Source organism: Nelusetta ayraudi, unplaced genomic scaffold (assembly GCF_046127955.1).
Source record: "Nelusetta ayraudi isolate G7.1 ecotype Tasmania unplaced genomic scaffold, CSIRO-AGI_Nayr_v1 ptg000011l, whole genome shotgun sequence".
NCBI lineage: Eukaryota > Metazoa > Chordata > Actinopteri > Tetraodontiformes > Monacanthidae > Nelusetta > Nelusetta ayraudi.
In genome coordinates, this window is record NW_027466061.1 from 4051630 (window position 1) to 4078231 (window position 26602).

Below are 26602 nucleotides of genomic sequence, written 5' to 3' on the forward strand. Positions count from 1 at the left end.
TATTGGTGTTAAAATTATTGTCAACACTGGGCTGACTCACGAATTCACCCTCTACGACTAAAAACATGCCTTTGCTTTCCGCCACTTTTTTTTTTTTTTAACCAATAACTACATGTGACCATAGTTATGTCCGTAACAGATCAATTTATTGTTAACAATCACTGTTTTGGTATAGCGTACGTCAGCAAATGGAGTAAAGAAAACACAGATTAAATTAAGGTCTAGCTAACAATTGCAATAAAAAGAAATAAATAGAAAAGAATCCAATTTAAGGTCTAGTAATTCCATGTCCATATGAATACATAACATCTACAGTATAAGTTAATAAATTAAAGCTACTGTATAAATACATCACCAGCATGCACAATATTGTATTATGGAGAATATTGGAGCAGTTATCATCTTACACTGAAGAAACAGTATAATAGGCAAGTGCATTTCTTGACCAAGAAGAAATTGAAGACAAAAGTAAATCCACAAACCTCAAATCTGCTTTTTGAGCTTCCACGCAGTGTTGCATGAGCTCGTTCCACAAATTAGACTTAGTTCACACATCAAGTCTGTGGCTCCAGGTGCCGTTTCCTACTCATAGTTATGAAGACTGCTTCATTGGATTGCAAGGGTGGGTTGGTAGTGGCCAATCGACAAACTCAAATATCCTAATTTTGTTTTGCCATATTTATTCCTGTGTGTCATATCATTTCCTACAAATATAAGGAGCCAATGAAAGTTGTTTATAGTAACGACAATACTGACAATAAGAATTAGGTGTCCAAAAACAGTTAATTTATTTAATAAAGCACATCAGCACATGAGAGGAACAAGCTGCACTAGGTTTACTGGATGAAATTTGTCTCTTTTGTTACAATGACTGTCTTGACTGAGCTGGACACATACCTGACACAAAGCAAACAAAAACATCAGAATCCTTTTTTTTTTTAATGTTATCTTCAATAACAGAGACAACCTGCTTTTCCACTCGACGGTCATAGTGTGGTGCAACTAAAGATGTCAGTACGTTGAGGTTACACAATGACGGTTAGACGGCCCTCGAAGCCCATCTTCGTCTTCTGTAACTCCTGCTGCACTGGCTCCAGCCGTCCCACTACGCAAAGGCCGTGACATTCAAGCTTTCTCTAAAAATTTTTTCTTGCTGCTCAAGCATGGAAATGCGATCTCTAAATGCTCCCCTTCCCCGTCCTTCTCCCACTCGCCAAATACAAGGAGACAGCTCGGCTTCATTTGCGCGACAAGACCAGTCTCTGCCAGTGTGAAGGCTCCACTACTCAATAGTCGCACCGCAATGGATGACACACCTCTTTTGCTTTCAGGTGGTATTTTGGCAAATGCTGCAGAGGCTACCAAGGAGGGGGGTTCCATTATTTTTTATTGTATCGCTTTTGTTTTTTTAAACCAAAATGTTCTCCCCTCCAACTACTTTTTTTTTTCAATTTTAACTTGTTGAAAAATAAAGAACAGCAGAACAGCAGCCGTGTTAGTAACATCGGCTAAATTGACAGCCAACGTTTAACCTCCCGCCCCTCCCCGATCCCCCCCCTTTTTTTTTTATCATTTCTACGGATTTTTTTTTTAATCTATTATCATCATTATTGTTATTATTATTTTCGTCATCATTTGTGAACACGCGTGTTGTGTTGTTTTGTTTTGGCAGAATGAGGTTTTGGACTCTCTAGTTGTTCCCCTCGCCTCCCTCGTCGTCCTGCTGGTCGCTCGTCCACAGCGTCAAGTTGTCTCGTAGCAGCTGCATGATGAGAGTGGAGTCTTTATAGGAGTCCTCGTTGAGGGTGTCCAGCTCGGCGATGGCGTCGTCGAAGGCGGTCTTGGCCAGATGGCACGCCTGCTCTGGAGCGTTCTGGATCTCATAGTAGAAGACCGAGTAGTTGAGAGCCAGGCCCAGGCGGATGGGGTGGGTGGGCTGCATGTGCTCCTTGCTGATCTCATGGGCCTCGCTGTAGGACTTCTCAGAGGACTCCACCACCGCGGCTCTCTTCTCCCCCGTGGCCACCTCGGCCAGGTAGCGGTAGTAGTCGCCCTTCATCTTCAGGTAGAAGACCTTGCTCTCGTGCTGCGTCTCGTTGCAGTTCTTGATCAGGAAGTCGTTGAGGAGGTTGAGCACGTCCTGGCAGACGGTCTCCAGCTCCTTCTCGATCTTTTCCCGGTAGGCCCGCACCATCTCGATCTTCTTCTCGTTGCCGTCGGCCGAGGTCTTCTGCTCGATGCTGGAGATGACGCGCCAGGACGAGCGCCTCGCTCCCACCACATTTTTGTAAGCTACAGACAGGAGGTTTCTCTCCTCATTGGACAGCGCCTCGTTCAGCTCTGTGACCTGGGGGGGGGGAAGAGAGGGAAGGACATGTGCATGATTTACCGTGTCAAATGTCTCGCAACAAGTATTAACAAGAAAATTCTCTGCAGTTGGGGTTGGTAATAGTGACAGGCTCACATCACTATATACCATACGATACTTGTGATGTGCTGAAATAACAAAGTACCAGACAAAGTCTTCTTTTATGAAGCTGTGTTTGCTTTTTTTTCTCCACGTTTCCCTAAGCTACTAAAAGACCTTGCATGCCATTCTTTCCCAAGGCAACTGTGGCTCTGTGTTTGTGACAAGTGTGTTTTTATGGTGTGCAGGTAAAGAGTGAAAGAAATGGGCAAGTTTACACAAACGATGTCAATGTCTATCTGTTTGACTGTTTTTAAGCACATGGAAAAGGAGAGATGGCTTCCGTAACCTGGAAGAGATTTAGCAATGATCAGCAATTTTGTGCAATGTCCAAATTTCTACCCACACTAACACACAAATTTGAACGCAGACTTTGTTGCAGAGTGGAGTAGACTTTTGGTGTGACTGTGCACTTCAAATGGTTAGCCTAATTGTTGAAATGTAGAGACTCAAATATTGACTTTTATTGTGTACCAACGTTAAGCTAACATCAAAAATATTTTTTAGGAAATTTTTAATGTGTATGTGTTGATACAAACTGTTCAGTCCTCGCTGGCTATGTTTAACCATGCAACTAAAATACAACAGTGCAATAAAAGTAACACATATGTAAGCAGTCAGTCTCCAAAAGCAACGGTCCAGTAGGGTAAGCCCCACCTCCCACTCACCGACGTCACCCGCTGAAATGACTCCTGATTGGTTGACTGTGGTTGAAAGCTTGTTTTGTTTTGTTTGGACAGGCCTGTGTCTGGCTGGAGGATTTAATCCTTTATACCCCACTGGGGCTGTGCAGCAGAGGAATCTTTGCAAACCTTTTCTGGGCTTAAAGCCTGTTGTTACTTTCTTTTTGAGTGCGTTTCAGTTCCATACCAAAGCGCTGGGCCCCTTTTGGTCACGTGGAATGGCTCTAAACCATACCTTTGCAAACTGTTATATCAGTCATTATTGAAATATATTCTCCCTTTAGTGTCATGAAAAAAAGGTTACTTTTAATCTGCCTAAACATTTTGAATTTTCTATCGTTTCTCCAAGTAACTTGGGTACAAGTAACTTGGTTGCAGTCACAACTGTTTGACTGCTTGTCAGATATTAAATTTTTTTTTAGCAGGTGATAGATAAACCAACAATAACAGCCATAGGTCTGCATATGATTTGTAGGAGGTAATGGTAGTGGAGAGTGAGAAGCAATCAGCAATGCGATCTCCTGTTTCCATGGCAACTGCAAAATCTGATTTGTTTGCGAGCTATCGGAACTGACTTGACTTGGACGATGGCAAGGATGCTGACACGGTGAATGGAACGCAAAAATATCAGCGCAAAGCGCATAGGACATACAATATCTCACGGTGGCCGTCACTTCAACTGGGTGAGAGTCAGAAAAACCCATCTGCCGCATGTGAGCCATCGCACCACATTCAAATTGCTTTCCTTTTCTTTCAAAAGTACTCGACATGGATTCGGTGGCATGAAGGATGGCTGTTTGTCAGTTGGCCAGTACGTTAAATTACAGTGTGCATTCTCGCTGCCCAAAGGATGAGGTTTTTCCATGGTAAACCCTCCAAGGTCACATGGTTTCAGAGAAAGTCTGGCCAAATGTTTCTGTATATCAACCATGTCAGGATATCTTTATATAGTAACTGAGAATGACAAGTTAACTCGTTAGCATTAGGGGTAGTTGTCCATTTTTGACTTGGGCTGTTGTCTGTTAACTTTTGTTCTGTTCACAAGGCCGTACTTTCAAAAATTGTTGATTTAGTTGAAGTTTACTTAATAAATCCACTGTTGTCACAGTTCTTTTTTCTCTGGTCTCCTGTTGAGATGATGTTTGTTTCTTTTTGGTTTAATTTCAAGCTTGGCACAGGAAGCACCTAGTTGCATTTGTTCATTCCACAAGTTGTCCTGCATAGCATATGCAAACCCAACTACAAGCTGGACTGTCACCTTATGTGCTTGCTCAGTAAGGTGTGTCGACATGGTGCACCGTAAACTTTACAACCGACATAAATGCACTGCCCCTTGTACTCCAAGAGCATGAAGACAAACAATAAAACGACATCCGTTGCGTAATGATCCCACTTACGAGCACAGGAGAAAGTCACCCTGCCCCCATTAGTCATTACTGAAGCGCAGCCTCGGCTGTATTATTCCATAGCCCATTAAATTACAATTAGTGTAAACGAGAATCTGATCTAAGGAGCATATCTCTAGAGGCAGGGCAGAACTGTTGGAACACAGAGATCAGAAAAACAAGGCCTAAAGTGTGTCTGACAAAACATGGCAGCCTTTGTTTGAGAGGGCTGCAGGGTGAGCAGAAAGCCCTGACGGAAGCTGTGGTGCGACGGTGACAATAGAGCCCTGTCTGCCCATAAAGCTCATCAATCGTGCTCGTTCTCTCATGACTCATCCTAGCACAGGGCAGTCCAACTTCTGAACAACTGGGTGTTAAAACAAACAAAAGCCGGCGAGGGCAATCAATACTTTCCTCTTTGACAGTTCTCTGCGTGGTCATTAATATCCACAGGAGGGACATGATGTCTGCAGGGCAGTGGGGCGTTGGTGGGTGGGGGCGGGGCCGAGGTCGAGCAGAGGACCGGGTTAAACCTCAGTCCTGGTGACCGACTATATTACCGTCGGCACAACGAAGGTTCGCCACAACTATAGCGCTCCCCGTTTGGTGTTCCAATTCCCTGCTGTCCTGCTGTCTTTTTCAGCCCTCTTCCTCCTGCCGCTGATCTCCCCTGACCTGATGCAGCCAGCCCTCTTGCAAATCCCCTTTCAGGCGCCAGAGCACAAAAGGCACCGTGGACTACCTGACGTCATTAGCAGCGTGAAAAGAATGAGAGCCAGGCTCTGAGAAAGGGGCGGGAGTGTGGGGCTAAATACATGTGTGTCTTGGTAATAGTGGTGTAAAGGCAGCTTCAAGTAGCTCTTAGTTGCTAAGCTACCGCGCGGGACAGTAGTCGTTCAGCGATTACAGCTGATGCATGCATCCAAAAATAAAAAGACGCATAAAGGGCCTATCATTCAAAAGGAGTGAGGTGTGTGGACCTAATTAGGCTGCACGATAAGGACAAAGGTCAGCCAAGTAAGCGAAGGCAAGGGCGTCTGTTGGCACTAGTTCTGTCCCGGCGCCTCAACAGAACAGAGATGACACAAATGTGTAATATCAGGCTAATTACATGCAGGCCAGTGTGGTAAATGGAGTTGTGTGCTGATTGGCTTACAGTAAAGACACTTATGTTTGTACAACTGCTTTTAAGATGTGGCTAGTTATTAAAAAAAAAAAAGATAAGGCCGCAGTAACGTTACGACCAAGTTGTGTACCACAGACTTAAGGGATTGTAGTGTTTTGTATGAACTCATAAGTGTTACTAACAATGACAGCACTGAGATGACTGTGTAATTGCATTAATACTACTTCATTCTGTGTCTCTTGTTTTCCGCCTCAATGGTGGATCCATTTGCGAGCAGCTCTTTATGCTGTCAAAACGCTGCTGATCACCTTTCTTTTTTTTAAAAGAAACTTTATTCAGGTGGGAATAAAACCCCAAACAAACAAGCCTCATAATCCTGGCAAAGCAATAAAGGGTCTGACTGGAAGAATTTGTCTGGAAACATGAAATGCAGCTGAAAGTGACAATTCCCTCTATAAAAAGATCAAAGGAAAATAAAGACATTGGAGGGCAACAATGAGGGAAGGTATTACATAAAGTATTTTTGAAGGTGATAAAATGATCACTCCAAAGATGGTGGAGCAAAAGTCTCATTTCTTTCAACTTCCATGTTTATTTCGCCTTGGGATCAGGTCACACACGTTCCTCACGTTATTTTTTTCACCACCCCTTTTTGCAATGCAGTATTATTCTAAAAATAGAAACACGCACTCTAACTTTTATGTCTGTCAGCCTTAAAAGAAGACTTTGATAATTGAAATAGGAACTATTCCCTCCGACCCCCACTTCCCTGGAAAAAGAAGACGTGAATAAAGTCTATATTCAGTTCAGTTCAATTCTACACAGCCTAATCCAAAACAGTTTGACATCACACCGTATGTACATGGTTTGTATTCCCTGAAGTAGTTACATAAGAACAAATTCCTTTTTAGTCACTCTTCCCTCCTGTGACTCTCTATATTACAACTAGAAGCTGTGGTAGATGTGCATATTGCCGTTGGAACCCTGTGACAACGTTAGCGGTTGTGCTTTTACACCCTATGACGGTGGATGGGCAGAAGAGAGACTGAAAATCTGCTAAACTTCTAAAATTAATTTTAAAATGTATCTAAATTAATAAGCTTCTGAAACAGGAGGAGAATATCGCTCAAATCATTGTCTTATTCTGCCAATCTAAATATGGCTTTTGGATAAAATGATATGAAAACTATTAGAGTGTGTGTAGGCGAACATCGGTAGGCAGTTATTGTAGAGTTTGTGACTCAGATTTAAGACGTCTTGATATTAGTGAAACCTGTGGCAGTTGTGATTGCACAGAAACATGAAGAGATTGGATTAAAAGACGGAAGCAGAATGATCCTTGAATATCCTGCACCAACAGGCACATTTTCAAACTATCATTCCTTCTGTACAGTTGTTGTCATACCTCCCACAAGATCTTTCGTCCCACTCACTCCTACTGCTATGGCGTCTCCCTCATACTGCAGCATTTTCTATTGAAAATATGTCTACTGCAGACAAAAACAGTCCAATAATTTGAATTTTACCAACTGGTACAGCGCTGTAACAAACATATATTTTGGTAGGGAGAGTTCATTCTAAATGTGTGTTACAGCAGAGAAAATAAAATCAACCACAGGTGCCACAGGTCTATTACATTTGATGTTTTAAAAATACTGAATAACTTTAATTCTAAGCCTTTTTTTTTTTTTTTTTTAATACACTGACTTAAAGTGAAGATTGTGTCAAAAGGATACAATGATCTGAAGTGCGAAAAATAATAAATTCTCTAACAGCTAAGCTTTATGTTTGCTGTTAGTTGTTGTGGATATTTGAAGTCATGCTAAGGCACCAAACCATGAATTAATTCATGAATTGATAGTTGAATTACCCTCATCTTATCAGTTCACTGATAAGTGTCAATTTTCCTGAGGAGTTGAATTTACCTGGGAATAAATAGGTTTTTAGGTTGATAGTTAAATATTACTAATGTTAATGCAGAAAAAGACATAACATACGCTTTAAAGATTTAATGTACCGTTAGGAATAAATCAGTTTAGTACAGGCAAAAGCCTGTATTTCCCCACCTCATTTTAATAGCAATGATGCCTTTATACAATGTTACATACTGGGCCTTTAAAATAAGAAACTGTAGCGTCAAGACAACTGATACTGCAATTTAAAAATCATAGTGCAGGTAATATTTTGGCCCTGCAATGAAATGGCGACTTGTCTAGGGTGTCACCCTGCCTTCACCCTGTGACAGCTGGGATGGACTCCAGCAGACCCCCGTGTAAGGGGGTAAGGGAAATGGATGGAGAATGTTTTTGATATTCTTAATAAGCATAACCTGTCACACGCAATAACATTTCACAGCCACATGTGACTGTGATGTCACTCCTGCAGTCTGCTATAACAGTCTTAGTTACATGAAGATATTCAGACATTTTATAAAGAGGAGTAATAACGTCTCTCATCTAAAGTTTGTATTTAATCACAGACTGCAGCCTCTTATTTAGAGCTCATAATAAATGACTGTCCCAGATAATGAAAATAACTTCAAGAATGCAATTTTTTTTCCTTTGTCCCTGTTTTCTTAAATCAGGGACAAAGGCGTGCCCTACTAATATATATACTTCATTGCAATCTTTCAAAATGGGAGAGGTCCATTTTATTGTAAGCTACGCTCACTTTTCGCTGAGGCCTGCTCTCTCAGTCTCAAGCGCTCCAATTCGCCCCGAGGCTGGGTGCAGTTTTTTTGCATAGCCGGTTCCACGGTTCCCGTTGCCAGCAGAGCTGTAACCATGTCTGCAGTGGCAAGGGATTCCCCTGGAACGATGGGCGAGGCAGCAGACACACCCCACTGCCCAATGCTGCAGAGAGACTGGCTGGGTGAGGGGCAGCACTGTTCTCTGACTCGGCATAAATCTGGAAAGGGGTGGAGCCCGGCCCCCTCTGGCATTACCGCTACAGCATGGTTGTAGAGGGCGACAGCACGCAGCCGGCCGAGCCCTTTATGCTAGATAGACTCCTCGCCGTCTCCTGAAGTAGGGATGGGCGTAGGAAAAAGAGGGGGGAAAAAACACAGAATCTTGTTCCGTTTAAGTATAAAGTAAAATTATTGTGGCTACTGAGCTCCGCTTGGTGACTCAAGGAGGCAAATGGACACAGCTGTGTCATTGTAGAGGGGAAAAGTGGAATTACAACCACCGTGAACTGAACTGGAATCAATTTCAATGTTTCACGTCACATTTGGCAACAACCATTCCAACAAAGTACGGATCCTATGTTATGGAAATTGAAATAAAGACAGTGAGGGTTTCTCGCCACAAAACACAAGCGTGCACAGATCATCCGTCACCCACTCCTGCCATTGTGCCCATTCTCCTCTGTTCCTACTGTCCAGAGCGTGATGCAGCCTTTGTGAGGAGGCTGCGATAGAGAGGCAGCCTATGAAATGGTGCACTACGGGTGGGCCTGTGCTGCATCTTGGCAGATGCTGCGGCACGCCTCTTAAACTGGGGGGGAACCTGCTTGAGGAGGTCGAGGACGCAGGGATGCGGCTGCTGCTGCTGCTGCTGCTGCTTACACGCCATCGAGTAACACAGGGGCGAATCCCGTCATGCTACGGCGCAAAAAAAAGAAAAAGAAAAACCGACGCCTTTGCTGCAATATGACATCTACGTTGCGTTCCGTCGGGCTGCCTGTCCACTGAACACCCACGTCTGAAGGGTTGGATTCGAGCTGCTGCTGGCGTTTGGTGCGCCGCTTTCTGCGCCAATCGATTGCGGATCAACCTTCAGCCCACACCGCTCGCTCGTTTCCACTGCGCCAAAGGCGGGACACGCCGCAAAACGTCGGCTCCCGGATCATTCGAATCGAAACTTACGACGTTACATCGACGACGGCAGCCGCCCAGCATCACGCAAACCGGAACACGGCCACCAGACTACGATGCCCCCCCTCATCATCATCATCATCATCATCATCGTGGTACCATCTCGCTCGCCCTCAGCCACGATACTATGCGTTTCTTTCGGATACGCATCCGATCAACCCCACTTATAGTTGACAACGAGGCTGTTGAGATGACGTGCCGCCGTCGACTATCTATTTATCGCCCTGGGTTCTTTTACGACCGAGCAGCCCCGGATGTTTTAAAGCAGAGCCAGGGAAGAGGCACCGCCCCAAGATCAAACGGTCCGCAGTCCAGACGGGCACAGTCCAGCGAAGCACACCAACCGATAATAGATATATAATAATAAAAAAAAAAAACACACCACGTTTGCTGTAAACTTGTCTCTTTGGCTAAATATCGTCGTTTTCGAACGATATCGCGGCGACGTGGTACACGTAAAAGAATGAAAACGGGGCAAAAAGGGCTTTCCCAGGCCCCGCGGTTTACCGTGAAACGGACCCATATCTTGTAAGAAACGTTTCAATGCGCTCTACAAGGCGCACCTCTGCCACGAATGTGTTCTTTAATCATGACTTTCATACACCATTTTTCGTGCTGCTGCTCCGCCGGGCTCACAATGTGCTCCAACACCGGGGGCACGTTCCCAACCTCGACACGCCAGGGTGTCCCTGCCCCTCGTGCTAGCTCAGCTAGCAGCGGGTACTAGAGACACGCGGGGAGGAAGAGAGCCGCTCTTTGTCATCAAAAAAAAAAAAAAAAAAAAAAAAATGAACCAAAGGAGAAAAAGGTCATCGTGGGGAGGAGTAGGTGGAGGAGGAAGTAGTACTTACCGATTTCATGGCAGCTGCCATGTCGTCGTACCTCTCCGCCTGCTCTGCCAGCCTGGCTTTCTGCACCAGTTGCTCGCGGTCCACCATTTTTTCAGACGCGGGGTGTTGCGGTCCTCTGCGTTGCGGGGCTGAAATAAAGCTGTAATATGAATGTATTAATGCGGGATACGGGCTGACGGTCCGCCTCGCTGCTGCAGCTGCTGCCTGCTGTCTCTGTGTGAGCCTGCGACGGGACAACCCCTCCCCCTCGGAGCACTTTCCCTCGGTTGTGTCACCACCCAAAAAGGCGTGTCTTCGCCGAGTGATGTAACAGCTCTGGCAGTCCACGCACGAACTCGCCTTGCGAGGAAGGGAGCAAGGGCGGAGCTACGTGGTGGTCAGTGGCGGTCGTGGCCACCCCACGCCGGGCAGGGGGTGTGGGGTGATTTGACAAAAGGCCTTCCACGTTCCCCACTATAGCGTCTGAAGTCCAGTCTCTGTTGGTGTACTTTAATGTGTTAGTATATGTATATATTTCATACCTATAATGTATTTATGAGCTGATGATTGGCTTGGATTTTGTTCTTGGTGGGAAAAAGACACTTAAAGAAGTAATTTAACGTGAGACTAACCCCATATCCTGGCACAGTGGGAACAAGCAGATGTAGGTTTATTTATCAATATTAAAATTGGTGAGTTTTCGGTTCTCTAATTAATTCATAGGGATGGTGACAGATCAACTGTTATAATGTCACCAAAAACATGAAATTAAAAAAAAAAAGAAATGACAGTAATTACTTGAATAATAAAAGCTGTCATGTAGTCATTTCAGGTGTGTACCTGTTGCCACACCTATGTGAGTCATGAGCTCACAAACTGGTCACCCCAAAGATAAATTTCTGGCTGAGTCACTGGAAAGGGGGCACATTTATTTAGTGGTGACATACGCCCTGGTTGTATCACACAGTCCATCATCTTTTGCACATGTCAAATTGAATGGTTTAGCGTCTTGGCTAATGCTTGTCGTACTCCAGCATGCTCATAGAGACGGGAGGAAAATGTGGAGCAGTGCCAAGAAGCAGACTTGTGGACTCGGTACATAAGGTCCCCTCCCTACATTCATAGTTATCAGCTCTCTGCATTTACAATCCCTACACAGAACTAACTCTCTGCCCACACATCCAGGAAGAACCTGTGTCAAACTGAGAGTGTTTCATTATAAGCAACCAATGTGGGAACTTTTTCTAAACCCATCTTGGCCTGTGTCATGCTCCATGACATATTATAACATTGGTACCCGTTTGTACTAAATGTGCACAAAAACTCACTGAGTGTTGGGGAAAATAGATGTATTTCCTTATGAATGTTTATTCATTTATGACCAAACACATTGTAAGCATTAGCCTCACGAATAAATTAAGAACAAAAGTGAAATCAATCTCTTTAAATGGTTGCCTCGTCTCACACAAACACCTACCAATGCAATAAACACACTTTTTAGGTCAAAGTTGAGATTTCTGAAAAATAAATCGTATACAGCAGCAGAACATTAGCATTAGCAGTCAAATCATTTAGCTTGGCCTTTGCAGTTCAAACAAACTTGCTTTATTATGTGGTACTTGCGTGTTAATGGGTTACAGGGAAAGTTTGATGATCCCTTTCTATGAACAACTTGTTTGGCAGCTGTTATGTATGTGGAGTGGTACCCTGAATACTAACTATAAATAAAATTTATATATATTGTGTTGACCTCAATGCAACACAAAATATTAGAAGCAATGAAGCAAAGTATTTTTGTGTATGCCAACTGGTGCTACAATTTGAACGCAAAAATGTCTCACGCTATTTTGTGAATTATAGTTATAAAAAGTTACCTAACTTTAACATTACATGAAACACTGATTTCTATTTAATTTCACCCTATTAAGGACCTGGCAACAACAGGCAGGCTTCTACGCTTTTCTTTATGATTCTTATGCTTGCTGCATTTACAGAGTTGACTCAAAGTAGTTGCTTCGCTTTCAAGGCTCTGACTTCCTTGTACTTTCATTTCAAATCACTTAAACCTGTTGAGCAGGGAGGTTGTGCCTCATCAAGTTTGTGTGTGTCTGTGCATGTGTAAGCATGGATATGCAAAACTGCAAGAGTGAGGAGTTCTGATAGTGAGTTTGATTCCATTCCATGCAAAACTGATGTGACCACTGTTTTTCTAACCCGGAAACTCCTTCATCTCTGAGGCACACCCTCCAAGGGAGCAGCTCACTGTTCAAGAACAGCCTGAACAATGTGACAAAGGACTTAAGGCGTCTACTCAGACTCACAGTAGCCCTGACAACAAATCTGATTGAGCTACATTGTACGTGACCATGTCTGAATGTCAACAGGGAGTGTTACTGCAACTAAAGGCTTTTTCTTTTTCTTCAAACACTATTATTGGAGGTTTTGCGAGCCGTAAGAGAAATTGCATGGATCTAAGGTCAATGACATTTATTTGCCCCTCCGGTGGTTTTAATGTTGTGGCTCATTGTAGTCTATAAAGCAGTAGCAGATTGATCGAATTCTAGAAATAAATACCCTACATTAGTTAATTTTACAAATGTTTTTCCCATCTTTGACTCTGAGTGGGCGATTCAGCTTAGAAGTCTTTGCTCCTGATAAAGACGAGACACACCTGTGGCCATAAAACGGTTCATATCTCGTGTTGGATATCGCTACAACATAGTTGCTAAGCAGCAGTACTGTTGCTGCCTGAAAGATAATAGACCAGTTTTACAACGTCATATATATGTATGTGTATATATATATATATACATATATATATATATATATATATGTATGTGTGTATATATATATATATACATATATATATATATATATATATATATATATATATATATAGATATATAGATATATATATATATATATATGTATATATATATATATATATATATATATATATATATATATATATATATATATATATATAACCTTTCAACTGACATTGTTTTTTTGTTTTTTTTCTCCCTTTTTTATGCTGTTATTTCAGGTAAGCATGGGGTGGACTGGTGATGCTGAGTCATACTATCATGAGTCATCAATAACACCCTCATTAGTGGAAATTCTGGCTTCCTGTCTGTAGACATTGGACATTTTTAACATCAGTAACCTCTGGAACTGTCTTTTAGCCTAACCAACCAAACAGCAGTCTTCTTTTCTTCTATTTGCATTTACCATGCAGTAAGTCCTGCTGGTGAACTTCCTGGTAAATCATTTTAGCTGATAGTGTAGCTGAATATGAAACAGTGAATACTTCTCTTCCCTGTTTACTGATCTGCAGGAAATACAGGAGTAAGTTTAAATTTAAGAGTTAAGTCTTTATCGTCGTCGTCGTAAGTGCCATCACCGATTGTGCTTGACGAACCATCACTCTGTGCCACTCGTACCTTTTTCTAGCTAAATCCCAGAGGTGTCTTGTCTTCATGCCACAGTTATCAAAAGTCCTCCGCTGATCCCCTCTGGCACGCTTGCCTGGAATTTTCCCGCTGAGCATCCTGCGGTAATACCACATCTCAACAGCTTCCAGATTTCGTTGCGTCTCTGCTGTTAGTGTCCAGGACTCACAGCCATATAAAAGAGTTGACCAAACATATGCTTTGAGCAACCAGACTTTTATCTGGCAGAATGCGTCCTTAGAGATGCCTATTCTGCGTCTGATCTCATTTTTTGTTACCAGAGCTCCATGGTAGTTAAATGAGTTGACTTGCTCTATTGGTGTGTTCCTATGCTGCGTCTGGCAAACTGGAGTGGTCTCTGACTTTCATATGACCATGACCTTTGTCCTCTTACTATTGATTTGTAGACCTAGGCGCTCGCTGGAAACGGTGACATCATCAAAGAGTGACTGTAGGTCCTCAGTCGAAGAAGCGAGGAGCACAGTGTCATCAGCATATCAAAGATTATTGATTTTACAGCCACTGATTAAGACTCCCTCCAGCCGGCCTTCTAATTGTCGCAGGATCATCTCCGAGTACAGATTGAAGAGATCTGGTGACATGACACACCCTTGTCTCACACCTCTCTTGATCCAGTTGGTTGTTCCCTCCGATAGGCGTACTGCTGCACGTTGGTCGCAGTGAACTGATCTGATGACTCGCATGTCCTTGTCATCAATCTTAATATTTTCAAGCAAGCAAGTCTGTATAGTCAGCATTTAATCACTACTCTTGTCTCTGGATGCACAGATATAATAATAGTGTGATCTAATGAAAACGTAGATGCATTTTGCTTGTATGATAGTGGCACATGACATCAGACAGTGCATCTAAATTAAATATATAAAATATAAATATGTACAGGTACTACCCAGAAAATTAGAATATCCTGAAAAGGTTGTTGTATTTCTGCAATTCAACTTAAAAGGTGAATTTGACATATTATATAAAGGAATAATATGCAAATCAATATATTTCAAGTTTTTATTTCTTTGGATTTTGCTGATCAGGTCTTGCAGCTTAAAAAAAAAACTCAAATTCAAAAACTCAGAAAATTAGTTTGTGGGTTTGTGGTTTTAATAAGCTGAAAATCTTAATCAGCAAAGTTACAACAAGGAACTGCTTGAAATGTCAATTTGCGTGTAATGGCTCAATAAAATCTGTTGGTTTCATCTTTTATGTTAAAAGGCCAAAATAAAACAACTTTTACTTGATATTCAAATTTTTCCGGAAGTACCTGTATGTGTGTCCTCTTACCTGAAATGCTAATATCCAAGAGTCTTGGCTGCTGCTGAAGACCAGATTAATCGTTGTTCTCAAATATACTTACAGAAGATGGAACTTGACTGGTTCTCAAAACACTAGAAAAGAACCCGAATGTCAGATTTTTGGGGAAAGCTGCTCAAAAGGTTATTCAGTTTTTTTTGTTGATTTTGTTAGAAATGGAAATACCTTATGATTTAATAAGAATATGGTAAAATGTTTTTTCCTCCTTTCCTACCTCTTCTTTAAACCTCTTGGCGGAGCCACTGAATTTTCTTTCCTGGTCTATGTGACTTGTGTATTTCTTAGGGAAGGTTATTTCCTGGCAACAAATCACTTCATGTCAAAGCCAATGTGTATTGATTGTTTCAAGCTCCCTTTAGGCTTTTTTGTCACATTAAAGGGGAGAACAACAAAGCAGTGTTCTAAACAAATACAGCCAGTTAAAGATAAGACATTTATTTTTGGGACACATAGATAGACATTCCTTTGATTTATTTATGTGATGGTTTACAGGCCACTGTCATGTCAGCTACTTGTATATTCACAAGATGTAACACATTTATTCATTCATTAGTTATGCATGTTTTCTTTGACCCTTGTTGCCAGTAGCATAAATTTATAATTTTGAACTTAAAAAATATATGCAGTGCTTAACAAATTCACTGTGCCACCTTTCATATTTTAGAAAGCTTAAAAAAACATATTTAAAGCGATGAAAGTTATTGCTATGTATTTCAGAAATGACAGAGTGAAATGCCTGAATAGTCCTTTGTATGAAACTTTTTCTACCTAAATTTGAACTGGTTCACTTTTCCAAGAAGTCAGAAATAAATCAAGCAAAACATTATAACAAATCTTTCCGTTTGGCAACTTTCATCCCTAATTGTGCTGGTGGTGTTAAGGGACTGGTGCAATTGCGATTATATAATTTTATTAAACAAAAGTTATTGAAAACAAAAAACGACAACGTCACAACAGGTCACAATGGTGAAATGTATTTACAGTTAATGGAAAGTTATGATCTGCATTTCACCTCAACTTTAAAAATAACAACAGTGATTTAACTTTCTTGTAACAGCACACTTTTTTAAGATGCTTAATAGGCATACATATATATAGTCTTGAGTATGAACTCAGTGTATGATTTATTTAACATTTATGTTGGTGGTTGAGTACTCCTTGAAAGGATAGTTCACTGAAAATTGATATTTCATCCATTTGACCTCTTTGTCGATTTCAGCTCTGGTGACATTTCAGAATCTCCTTAGCCTTTCTGTAGTATTTCTCCTTATTGCTTGGGAGAGTCGTCAGATTCCCCAGTTCGATTTGACTTGAATTGTCGTGCCAAAGACATGGTTTTAGCCAAAATATTTGCTTTAGAATGAGTGCTAGCAGTGTTGTGGTCTCTGCTCTAGCACACAGCTTCAGGTAGTAGGTTCAAGTGATTAATTTGGCTAAAAACGTGTTAACATTGCTGTTCTAAAGTCAGATCAGTACACTTCTTCTGTTTTCATGTGTTGATGTACTTGTTCTTTTGATCCGTAAAACTCTAGAATGGTGTCAGGATTAGAGATTGTCACCAAAGCTTCCAGAGACGTTGGAGTCAGTAGTAGGTGTGTAGAATTTAAATGTTCTGTATACTATCCCTTAAAGTAATGTAATAGTCACTATTTACAAAATGTGTACAAGTCCCAGGTTATATGTCCACTTCCTCTCCATGAAGGAGACGGGTGGGTGTGTTTCCGCTGAAATCACGACAGCGAGCACGTAACCCCAGCGTCTTCGGAGTGGTCACAGTTGTGCACGTCCCAGGGTATATGAGAGCACTCCTGCAGGGAAGCCTCGAAACCAGTGCACTTAAGATTGTCCAGCAGGATTGTCCCTGCGCCTGGTCCAAAGGAGGCTTCACCCTGAGCCACCAGCGCCATTCCGCAGCCCAGCTGGCGACACACTACCTGAGCATCAGGCAGGTCCCAGGCGTCATCGCAAACGGTTCCCCAGCCGGAGTCAGAGTACATCTCCACCCGACCCTCACACTGGTGCTGGCCGCCCACCAGTCTCATCATTCCTGCAATGAATGAATAAATAGATGAAACCACGTAGATGATGTTTGGGTGATATGAGTGGATTTTGTGAAGGTGGAGGATATTCTTTGCTACCGTCAGACGGCTGCGCCGTGGTGGTTGGAGGCATCTGCTCCGTTACTCTGAAGTCCCGTCCTTGGACAGCGAGGTGTGAGAAGGCTGAGAGTGAAAGAGCAAGGCAGAAAAACTGTATATCTACTGGGTTCTGTGCGTACACAGGAAGTATTGGGTGACCGGAAACATGGCCAGCCTGTCTCATAATTACACGAGTGATCAATATGGGAAACCTTTTTGTAAAATGTCTCTGCTTGTGTGTCTAAACACCCCGGTAGATTTTTATATGTTATGTGTAGATACAGAATAAAAGGGTAATTACCCTAACTGATGAAAAGGTACTACAAAAAATGAATGTTTGTGCTGCATGCACAACCACAACCCAGACCTGCAAAGCAACGCAGAGCCTCTATGTGCTTTTGATTCAACCTTAAAGAAGTGGAATTTGGCCTGCAGGCAAGTGGTGACGCTGATTTGCCTTGACTCATGCACTGTATTTTTCATGCTCTCTGAGACGCCTACTCCTCTGAGTGCTCCAGTCATACTTCGTAACTGGACATCTCAGCAGGGGTGGCGCACAGATGACTGGACGAAAAGGAAGTAGGCTATCTGCAGATTTGGTTTTCACCGCAGTGTGTCGGGGGCGGCATTCACTGTGCTCTGGTTTGTGTATGTGCTCGTCACCAAGTCGGGCCTTACGATCGCAGATGACTCCAGCGTCTTCGTGATGGCCACAGTTGTGCTCCCCCCAGCCCAGGTGGAAGCACGATGGCAGCTCTTGTTCGCCACCGCTACAGCCCACGTTGTCCAAAAGGATGGGGCCTGACCCGTAGCCGAAGAAGGCCATGCTCGTGGCCGCCCTGGCGGGGCCGCAGCCTAGCTGCCTGCACACGACATTGGCATTGAACATGTCCCAGCCGTCGTCGCACACCGTCCCCCAAACGCTCCTGTAGAGGACCTCCACCCGACCCTGACAGCTGTTGTTCCCATTCATCACCCGGATGGTAGGTAGGCCTGGGCAGGCAAAAAATAGACATGGGTTTCATTGTTCTTGCAGCGTTGGAGGCTCCTCCTCTCTGATGAAATCCGCAGCACGAGCGCCGTGTTTGTGTTTACTGTCACCTTTTGTCTTGGTTGTTGTAGGAACAGTTGAAGTGCTTGGCGGCATGGTGACAGGAACTTCAGTTGCTGGAGGCAAGATAAGATGACAGCAATATTACTTAATGTCCCTATCTGGTATCCTGGTAGTGAGGCGTCAGACAACTGAAGACATTGTGGAAGAAATGGCCCTCCCTGTTGGTCATTTGGCAGAAGTACACATTTCCCTGCTCACTTCCACTGAATGCCCTGTGCAAATACCTTGAGTGTTGTAGGTTCCCCATATGCTCCTCTGGTTTTCTGTAACTACAGGAGGTACAGTGGTGGATCCTGAAGGGATTTAAGGAGGAAAATACAATAACTTTTAAGTGCAGTAATTCCAGCTCTTGTCATTTTATTTCTGCTGTTGCATTTCAATAAAAATTACATATTGTTCAATTTCATTTATTTTTTTCTTGTCTTTTCTTGAAAAAAATGAACAACAACAACAACAAAGACATTCTTCTAAGTGTGGTTGGTAACTGAACTGCCAACCAAATTATTTGCTAAATGTAATTTATATTCAACAAATAGGTGAACAAACTACTTCCATTGTTTTTCAAGCATCGTTAATTTTTCTGTCAGCCTTGATGACATATACTTTGTTTATTTTAACTAATGTTAATCGAGCTAATTATGACAAATGCTATTGCAAATACAGTATGAATTAACAATATTGCTGCAAGGGCGTGTTGGATATTTATCAACTGCTGTTAGAATATATTGTGCTAAAGTCTAACACAATAGCCCAATATTGTACAGCCGAAAAACATTCTCTGACATCTTCAACACATCAGCTCCATATCTATATCATATTTTGTTTTGCATTGCAAAATCAAACATGGCCACAGCAAAGTTTGACTTATTGTACTGTTACATTTTTGTACTGTCCATTGGAAGAAACTCAAACCTGGCAGAGCCGTAAGAATAAGAGTATAGACTCTTCATGATATTATCGTTTTCACGCTTTGTTCCTCAGTAGCTGAGTGTCCTGTCCCTCTGTGTGAGAGCAACCTACCAGCGCAGGTGACTCCAGCATCCTCATGGTGTCCGCAGTTGTGCTTGCCCCAGCCGAGGCTTTTACATTTGGTCAGGGTCGGTTCGCCACCGTTACAGTAGACGTTGTCCAAGAGAACCAAGCCAGTTCCGTAGCCGAAGTAGGAGTTGGTGTGAGCGTAGACGGCTGTACCGCAGCCTATCTGTTTGCACACAACCTGGGCATTGCTGAAGGCCCAGCCGTCGTCACACACCGTCCCCCAACTTCCCTTGTAGTAGACCTCTACACGGCCCTGGCATGAATGGCCTCCGTTCACGAGTTGGATATCTCCATCCCCTGAAACAAAAAGGTGATTTTCTCAACGTTTTTCTTTGTTTGTTTTCATATCAAAGATAACCGTTAGTTTTGTCAATGTATGAGTGACAGTGGACTGTGGTCTTAAAGAGAACATGTGCTGTTAAACTTGGCTGATGTTGTCATCCTATGAACAAGACACTTTCGGAGTCCTTCAACATTCTCAAATTTCTATTTGTACTTGAAAATGATCCACAAATCAGGTTTGTCTTTTGTCCTGTTTCATGAAAACCCCGAGAGATTTATCTGGATACGTCACCGGCTAACTAGATTTCTTTCTCTCACGGTCCCTTTTGGGAGTTAAGGGTTTATAAACAGCATGATCACATTAAAGACCGCCCGCACACAAAAGAGATAGTCAAGGGTTCAACAGGTCTCTGAAGTGTACAGTTTCAACAAAGAACAAAAACTTACCTAACTCTGTAAGCTGTGGTTTTGACAAATTTATGATATTTACACTGTAATCAATTTCAATATGGAAGTCACATGTTTTTAGACCTGTCTGCTGGGACTGAGCTCTTTCACACTATTTTTTATATTACATTTCATAATGAACCCACACAATGGCAAACTAATCAACAGCTTGATTGATTGATCTGAAATAAACTGAAATACAAAAGTTTTTCTCATGTTTTTGGACTTATTAACTCCACGAACCGAAGCAGACTAATTAAAATTATTAAACAAACTAAATGTGATGAATTTATTTAATTGGAGATGGTGAGGCAACAAAATGCAAAGTCATAAATTACGTGGCAAAATGAAATTTGTTTCTGAAACACATCTCATTCAGGAATAAATTTAAATTATTCATTAAATGTAAAATAAAGATAGATTTTATGATACAACTAATTAAATGGAATCAACTCACTTCACAAAAAACACCAAAAAAAGATTATGCTTTTGTGTACTAGACATACAATTTACCACAGAAGTGAAACAGGAACTGATATGTTATGCTGTGCATCGTTAGCCCATGATTAGTTTGAAATTTTAGAGTTAAACAATAGATTGAATATAGATTCTTGGAAGACACCAATGAATTTGACAATGAGAATTTCGGAGAACCAATCAAGAATCAAGAGCCAATCCAAAAACATTATTCAACAACAAGTTTTTATTTACTGATATTCCTTTAATTAAAAAAAAAAAAAGTACTTTTTTTCAGCCCATAATTTATGAAATTTTCAAATTTAGGAATGAAAGCAGGGGGCACTTACGCAAACCGGTGTTCAGTTGAGGTGACGTGGTGGGAACCTCAAGGCCATTTACCGCGACCATTTTCATTTCTAGAAGTGAGATCACAAAAAAAGGAAGCAGAAAATTCTGTTTGTACAAAGACCACAAATGCAGAGTTCCCTCAGCCAACATACAGCTGTGTATTTCTGTACCTCTGCATGTGACGCCTACGTCCTCGTAGTGGTAACAGTTGTGGATGCCCCAGCCCAGACTGTGGCACTGGCCCAGCTCTGTTTCATTGCCCCTGCAGTCCACATTGTCCAGCAGGATGAGCCCTGCGCCTTGTCCAAAGTGCGAGCTGCTGCCCATCGCCACAGCCACCCCGCAGTCCAGCTGCTGGCACACCACGTTGGCGTCCACCATATCCCAGTCGTCATCGCACACTGTGCCCCAGTTGCCGTTGTAGAGCACCTCCACCCTGCCCTCGCACCGGTTACGGCCGTTCACCAGTTGTACTTTGCAGAAGTGAGCAGAAGGGATTCTGTTAGGGACCGTCGACAATCGCACTCGTCCCTAGGCTGCTGCCCACGCTATGACCGACTCTTGTAGCCCTCAATATCAGGTACCTCGTCACAATCCACGCTTTATCGAACTGCTTTTTAAAAGAAAACTGGACAATAAGATTGGCTGGACTCTAACTTAGTGCTTAACTGCTTGCAAGAAAAAAGAATCAGCTGCATAATTGTTTAGATTTAAGTGCGGTGAACGCTGACGGTTGACCCATTACACAGTAAAGGAGGAGATTGGGGAACAGTGAGCTGGTAAAGTGACCTTGTTTTAAGAAAGCCCCAGGCTCTGCTCTACCTGCTGCTGTCTGCTTCCCTGACACACAGCCACACTCTCGTTTTCATGACACGGCCAGCACAAAGTTGTGTTTCTGCAAGTGTCTGGGGAGATGTCACGTGTAGATTATGTTTACCTTGGTACTCTGTCCTGGTTGTGGCTTGCAACCCTTTGGCTGGAACAGGAAGTGTAGGGAGGGGGCATGGAAGACAGATAGAGTGAGAGAGAGAGAGAGAGAGAGAGAGAGAGAGAGAGAGAGAGAGAACTCTGTGAAATTATTTGTTGAAAGGAGAGACTTGGCTCTCCATACTGACTGTACTCTATATCTACTATATCTATTTTCCTGTAACGTTAGACACGTAGTGAAATGACAACAGGAGGTCTGTTCAGATCATGTGCTGCTCTCGCTATAACAGAAAAACTCTGTTAGCATATGGATTTTGTAGCCACGCTAGCAGGATTGACAAGGCGTGGACTGCCTCATGTTTTTCCTTCAGGGACCGTTCGTCAAAGTTACAACTGCTGGGTTGAAATAAGGAATGTGTTACACTAAATGCTGAACTCATTAACGGCCTGAAACTAAGGCAGAAAACGGTGAACAAACCAATGTAGCAACTATTTTTGTTATAGTAAGCATGCTTACTATAAGAAAATATTTATAGATTAATAGAGTAATTGTATTCTAAAATTGAGAGACACATAGTATTAACATGAAAGACACATGAGATCATAATACTATTATTCTTTCAATTTCTTCCATGTTTGTCATCATCATAACCCACATGAGTCAAATATCACTATCGATGTCTTTTTGTAAGCGTGAATCCATGTTGTCCACTGGATAGCACAGAGTGCTATGAGCCCTACTTGTCACCGTTTTCTTTTGTCACAAACACATTTTCCCATGAGTGTTACTGGAGGATGTTTCAGGATAAAGACAGTTTAAGGGGGAAAAAACAGCATCTCAGGTTGCAGTGACTTAGAAAAACACCAGAGAAACCTCAATAGGTATCGCTTTAAGGCTATAAGTTCATGCTAAAACGTGTTATCAATCTTTTTTTTTTTTCTTCATTTGCCGTCAGCAGTTATATAGAAAAAATATTTGATTGAGTGAAAGAAATACCTACCAGGTACAGCCCTTCTGTTTATTTTCACATCTCCTGAATCTCCTGAAAGTTGAAAAGAAAACAGTGTTAGTGAGGGATCCTTTAAACTCTGAGTACAGACATCTCTAATAAGCTAGTGTCAGCACATTCGGATAAATTGCTAACAACATAGTTGTGGATCCTTCATGCCCAGTGAGCAGAATTGATTCTGGCCCCTGACAAAGTAGCCACAGGGCTTTTTGTCTGCTAGCAGTGGTAAATAAAACTGTGGGCAACTTTTTTGCATACATCGCATCTCACCAATTCCCAAATTCTACCAATACTGTATTTCAGGTGTGAATCATGTAACATTATCCGAAGAAGCCATGAACTGCAGTTCTGTACACAAAAATAAAATGACATAGCTTCTTCTTTCTCTCTTTTTTAAATAAAAAAAAATACTTTTAAGAGCAGTAGATAATTGCTGCAGATAGATTTAGGCCATTACAGTAGACAGTCGATGCACACTTAAAGCAATTCTATGATAATATTTAGAATTACTGTATACTAATAATATTTTAAAGCCAGAAATCAACTCTGTATGGTTCATGATAACACTTCCACTTGTTAACATCTACTCTTTCCCTCACCTTCTATGCTCATGCACACCCTCATGCACACACACATGCACACGCACACGCACACACTCACCGAGTCTCGTCAGCACACAGAGGGCCACGAAGACCAGGGTCCCCAGCAGGGTCACCAGGACCCAGAGGGCCGCGTTCCAGCACCTGCATTCACTCTCAACCCCGCGTTGGCTTCGCATTGCTGACGTCCCGACCGACTGTCCGCCTGCAACACACATTCACAGCTGTCAGCTTTGTAACAATGTGACTCCTAGGCTGTGCGTGAGCACCCTTTTTAAACGCACCCCAGAGTTGTAAGCGCTCTCTACTACTACAAAACAATCTGGGCTGTTTTTTTTGTCCTGGTTCAGAGTAGCCTAATTATGCTATTGGATTGTTGTGTTTTTTTTCCTGATGGGGTCTGCAGCTGTTGCTGTAGTAGGCATCGGCAGTGGTTTGAGGTCAGACTCAGCCACTCGAGAAGAAATCGTTTCTAAAGATCATGTGATACAAATCATTGCTGTGGAAATTCAGGAGCTGTGAAGCTGCTGTTTAAACCTGCGCTCATCAGATCAAGGAAGAAAGGAAGTAACCAGGTTTTCAGACACATGTACAAGCTATTTTCATATTTTATAATATTGCGACTGATGCCAATAAAATGAGAAACCGGGGTTTGTTTATTACAATAATAAAAAAAAAAAAGGATCCTGTACTTTCAGAACACAGCAGTCCCTCTCTTTCTCTCTTTCTGACTTCAACAGCTGGGTACAGCGTTTGCTTCATACACAAGCTGGCACCTGCAGCCTGCCTCTTAATGCATAATCAAGGGGATTTCCAGAGCAAATCGGGATTCGCTTACAATCACTCAATAACCTGAGTCTGATAATTCTGTGGGCAGACGCTGAATACCCTGCATTCTTCCCGAGGCACGAGTAGAAAACTTAAATGAATAATATGAATACCTTGATAATATAAAATGAATAATCTTAATTATACTTCAAAGGCCCATGGATGGGTGGAAAACTCAAAACTATCCCGACACTGAAACATTTCTGTGGAGATTTTTGATCGAGCGTTTCTAAGTGCCAAACATTTAAACAATTACATGCGTGGCTCATATTAATGAAGGCGTGTTTTCATCTGAGCGTGGCCCAGCCTTGGCTTGTTTGTGTCTCTACTGATGCACAATTCCCTCTGACCTTACCCAGGAATGTGTATTTGGGAATGATGAGGGGTGAATTTGATATTGGGCCCTCGAGATAGTGGACATTCCGAGCTCAGGGGGCACAAAAAGACATTTCTGCTTTCTGTGGTCCCCATCGTCAGGCATAAACACTGCTTCCTGCAATCTGTCACTAGAACCCTCCAAAACGCTTATGCACCTGATGACACCACGGGGGCGCCTCTCGTCTCCTCAGAGGGCAGGAAGAAGGAGGAGAAGGGGGGCGTATTAAAATCTTGTACCATGGCTGCGTGCACAGTCCTCCTCCGTCCACGGTGGTAGATTTGAGGCAAAACTGTAACTAGCAGTCACTGTCACAAGCCTTGTTTATTTTCAGCGTGGCAGCGTCTGAAGGAGTGACACCCACAGGGATGTCAGTGTGCATCAAACCCGGAGGTGAGAATTTATTCAGCGGCACAAAAAGCACCGTCTGGTTTGCAGCCCGCACCAGCAAACTGCACAAAACTCTGGACAAATGGCTCAGTTATGAGGGATGGAAAATAATCTAGTCTCAAATGTTATGTTTGTCAATACTCCATTCATCGAGGGATGTAGCGAGGATCCGCCAGGGAATAATGTTGCCTTTTGTGTCGGCTCTGCTTCCCCTCCCTTCTCACTTCCCCGCACTGAGAATTAGCTGAAAGATCTCGGTCCCACAAAACAAATAGCCCTCAGAAATCGAGATAAACCAAATTCAAGCTGTTTGTTCCTTTTTAAAAGAGGTTGTTATGGAATTGTTATGTCGTTTGTCATCCTCATGTGCGTATCTTTTTTTTCTTTTTTCTTTTGCAAGTGTGATGTACTTTTAAAAAGAAATGTGCAAAAACAAAAAATTATTCTACTGCTCCCTTTAGTGTTAACTTGGGAAAAAATAATTAGCAGTTTTTAAATATGTCTGTAAAAACTCTTCTGCACTTCCCTGTGATGATTGTGCAGTGGAACAAAAATACTTCAATGTAATGACAGATTCAGATCAGAAGAACAAGTTGAAAATAATGAAAACCACTAAACAAAACTAAAAATGATTTGAAAAATGTTTACACAATCTTGCCCGTAAACTTGGAATCATTTTTTCTGTTTATTCCCATTTAAATACAGCAGTAATTGCATGTGTACTGGTTTCCAAGTGTTCCAATTACTCTGAATTCATGCAAAACTTTTGTTTGGCACTTTATGGATAGTGGTTTTACATAGTAATTTCTTGAAAATATTTGTATGAAATCACATTATGCTGGATTGCTTTAAGTTGAGAATGCATGAGTAATTAAATGAAATGAGAAAGAATACGTACCTGGCGAAAGAAAATCAGTCTTCACACCAAAAAAAAAAACTCAAAGCAGAGTTAGCAAGCGTCTAAAAACTACCAGAGGTCCCTTTGGGCTGCGACAACAGGCAGACGGGTAAATCCACGAGTCGCACTGAAATCACAAGAAGATCGGAGGCAGAGTATCCAGCGCTACTTGTCTCTGGTCTTTCATCTCCTCGGACCAGCTTGGCTATAAGTAGCTGTGTCTGAGTCGGGCATTATGTAAAACAATAAAATACCACACCATTGTATGTTAATGTTCTAACGCCCTGTACCTGGCTGTCTTTTAGGGAGGGGGAAAAAAAGCAGAAGAAGCAACAAAAAAGGACAAAGGCGATGAAAACCAACCCTTCACTGGTACCCCTGCATCTCCAGTTTCAGGCAACATTTGCAGAAGGTGCGGTCCTGCTCATCCCTGCACACAGTCGCAGAGGGAGACTGGGCTGGGCCCTGTGGGTGGGTATGTATGTGCAATAAGGATTACCTTTTTTCCCCTTTAAAAAAAAACTTCTTGTGGTTTAAAGACTGTGTCATAGAGCAGCCTTTCCACAGCAGCGTGTGTCCCGTAAAGGTGGGCGCAATTTCGG

At 42.3% G+C, this 26602-nt stretch overlaps 2 protein-coding genes across 2 annotated transcripts; both read right to left on the bottom strand.

The window, feature by feature from the left end:
• Window positions 1-643: 643 nt before the first annotated feature.
• On the bottom strand, window positions 644-15472 carry ywhag1 (3-monooxygenase/tryptophan 5-monooxygenase activation protein, gamma polypeptide 1). Its single transcript, XM_076020130.1, has 4 exons — window positions 15361-15472; window positions 15117-15220; window positions 10390-10528; window positions 644-2347 (listed from the first exon to the last, which is right to left on the bottom strand). Exons 3-4 carry the CDS (start codon window positions 10474-10476, stop codon window positions 1691-1693), a joined length of 744 nt encoding a protein of 247 aa, XP_075876245.1. The 5' UTR covers window positions 10477-10528; window positions 15117-15220; window positions 15361-15472; the 3' UTR covers window positions 644-1690.
• A 632-nt stretch (window positions 15473-16104) lies between these two features.
• On the bottom strand, window positions 16105-26331 carry LOC142884468 (scavenger receptor cysteine-rich domain-containing group B protein). Its single transcript, XM_076020129.1, has 12 exons — window positions 25997-26331; window positions 23570-23705; window positions 22901-22933; window positions 21910-21948; window positions 21143-21445; window positions 20972-21040; window positions 19419-19733; window positions 18623-18691; window positions 18386-18451; window positions 17963-18277; window positions 17285-17368; window positions 16105-17193 (listed from the first exon to the last, which is right to left on the bottom strand). The coding sequence occupies exons 2-12, from the start codon at window positions 23685-23687 to the stop codon at window positions 16877-16879; spliced, it is 1728 nt and encodes a 575-aa protein (XP_075876244.1). The 5' UTR covers window positions 23688-23705; window positions 25997-26331; the 3' UTR covers window positions 16105-16876.
• Between the last annotated feature and the right edge of the window lie 271 nt (window positions 26332-26602).

Coding starts and splice junctions, on each gene's coding strand:
- ywhag1 (XM_076020130.1), bottom strand. CDS start 10,476: ATGGTGGACCGCGAGCAACTGGTGCAGAAAGCCAGGCTGGCAGAGCAG. Junction 2,348..10,389: donor TGGCAGCTGCCATGAAATCG/GTAAGTACTACT, acceptor CCCCCCCCCCAG/GTCACAGAGCTGAACGAGGC.
- LOC142884468 (XM_076020129.1), bottom strand. CDS start 23,687: ATGCGAAGCCAACGCGGGGTTGAGAGTGAATGCAGGTGCTGGAACGCG. Junction 22,934..23,569: donor CTGTGTGCTGACGAGACTCG/GTGAGTGTGTGC, acceptor CAGGAGATTCAG/GAGATGTGAAAATAAACAGA. Junction 18,278..18,385: donor TACAACAACCAAGACAAAAG/GTGACAGTAAAC, acceptor TTGCCTGCCCAG/GCCTACCTACCATCCGGGTG.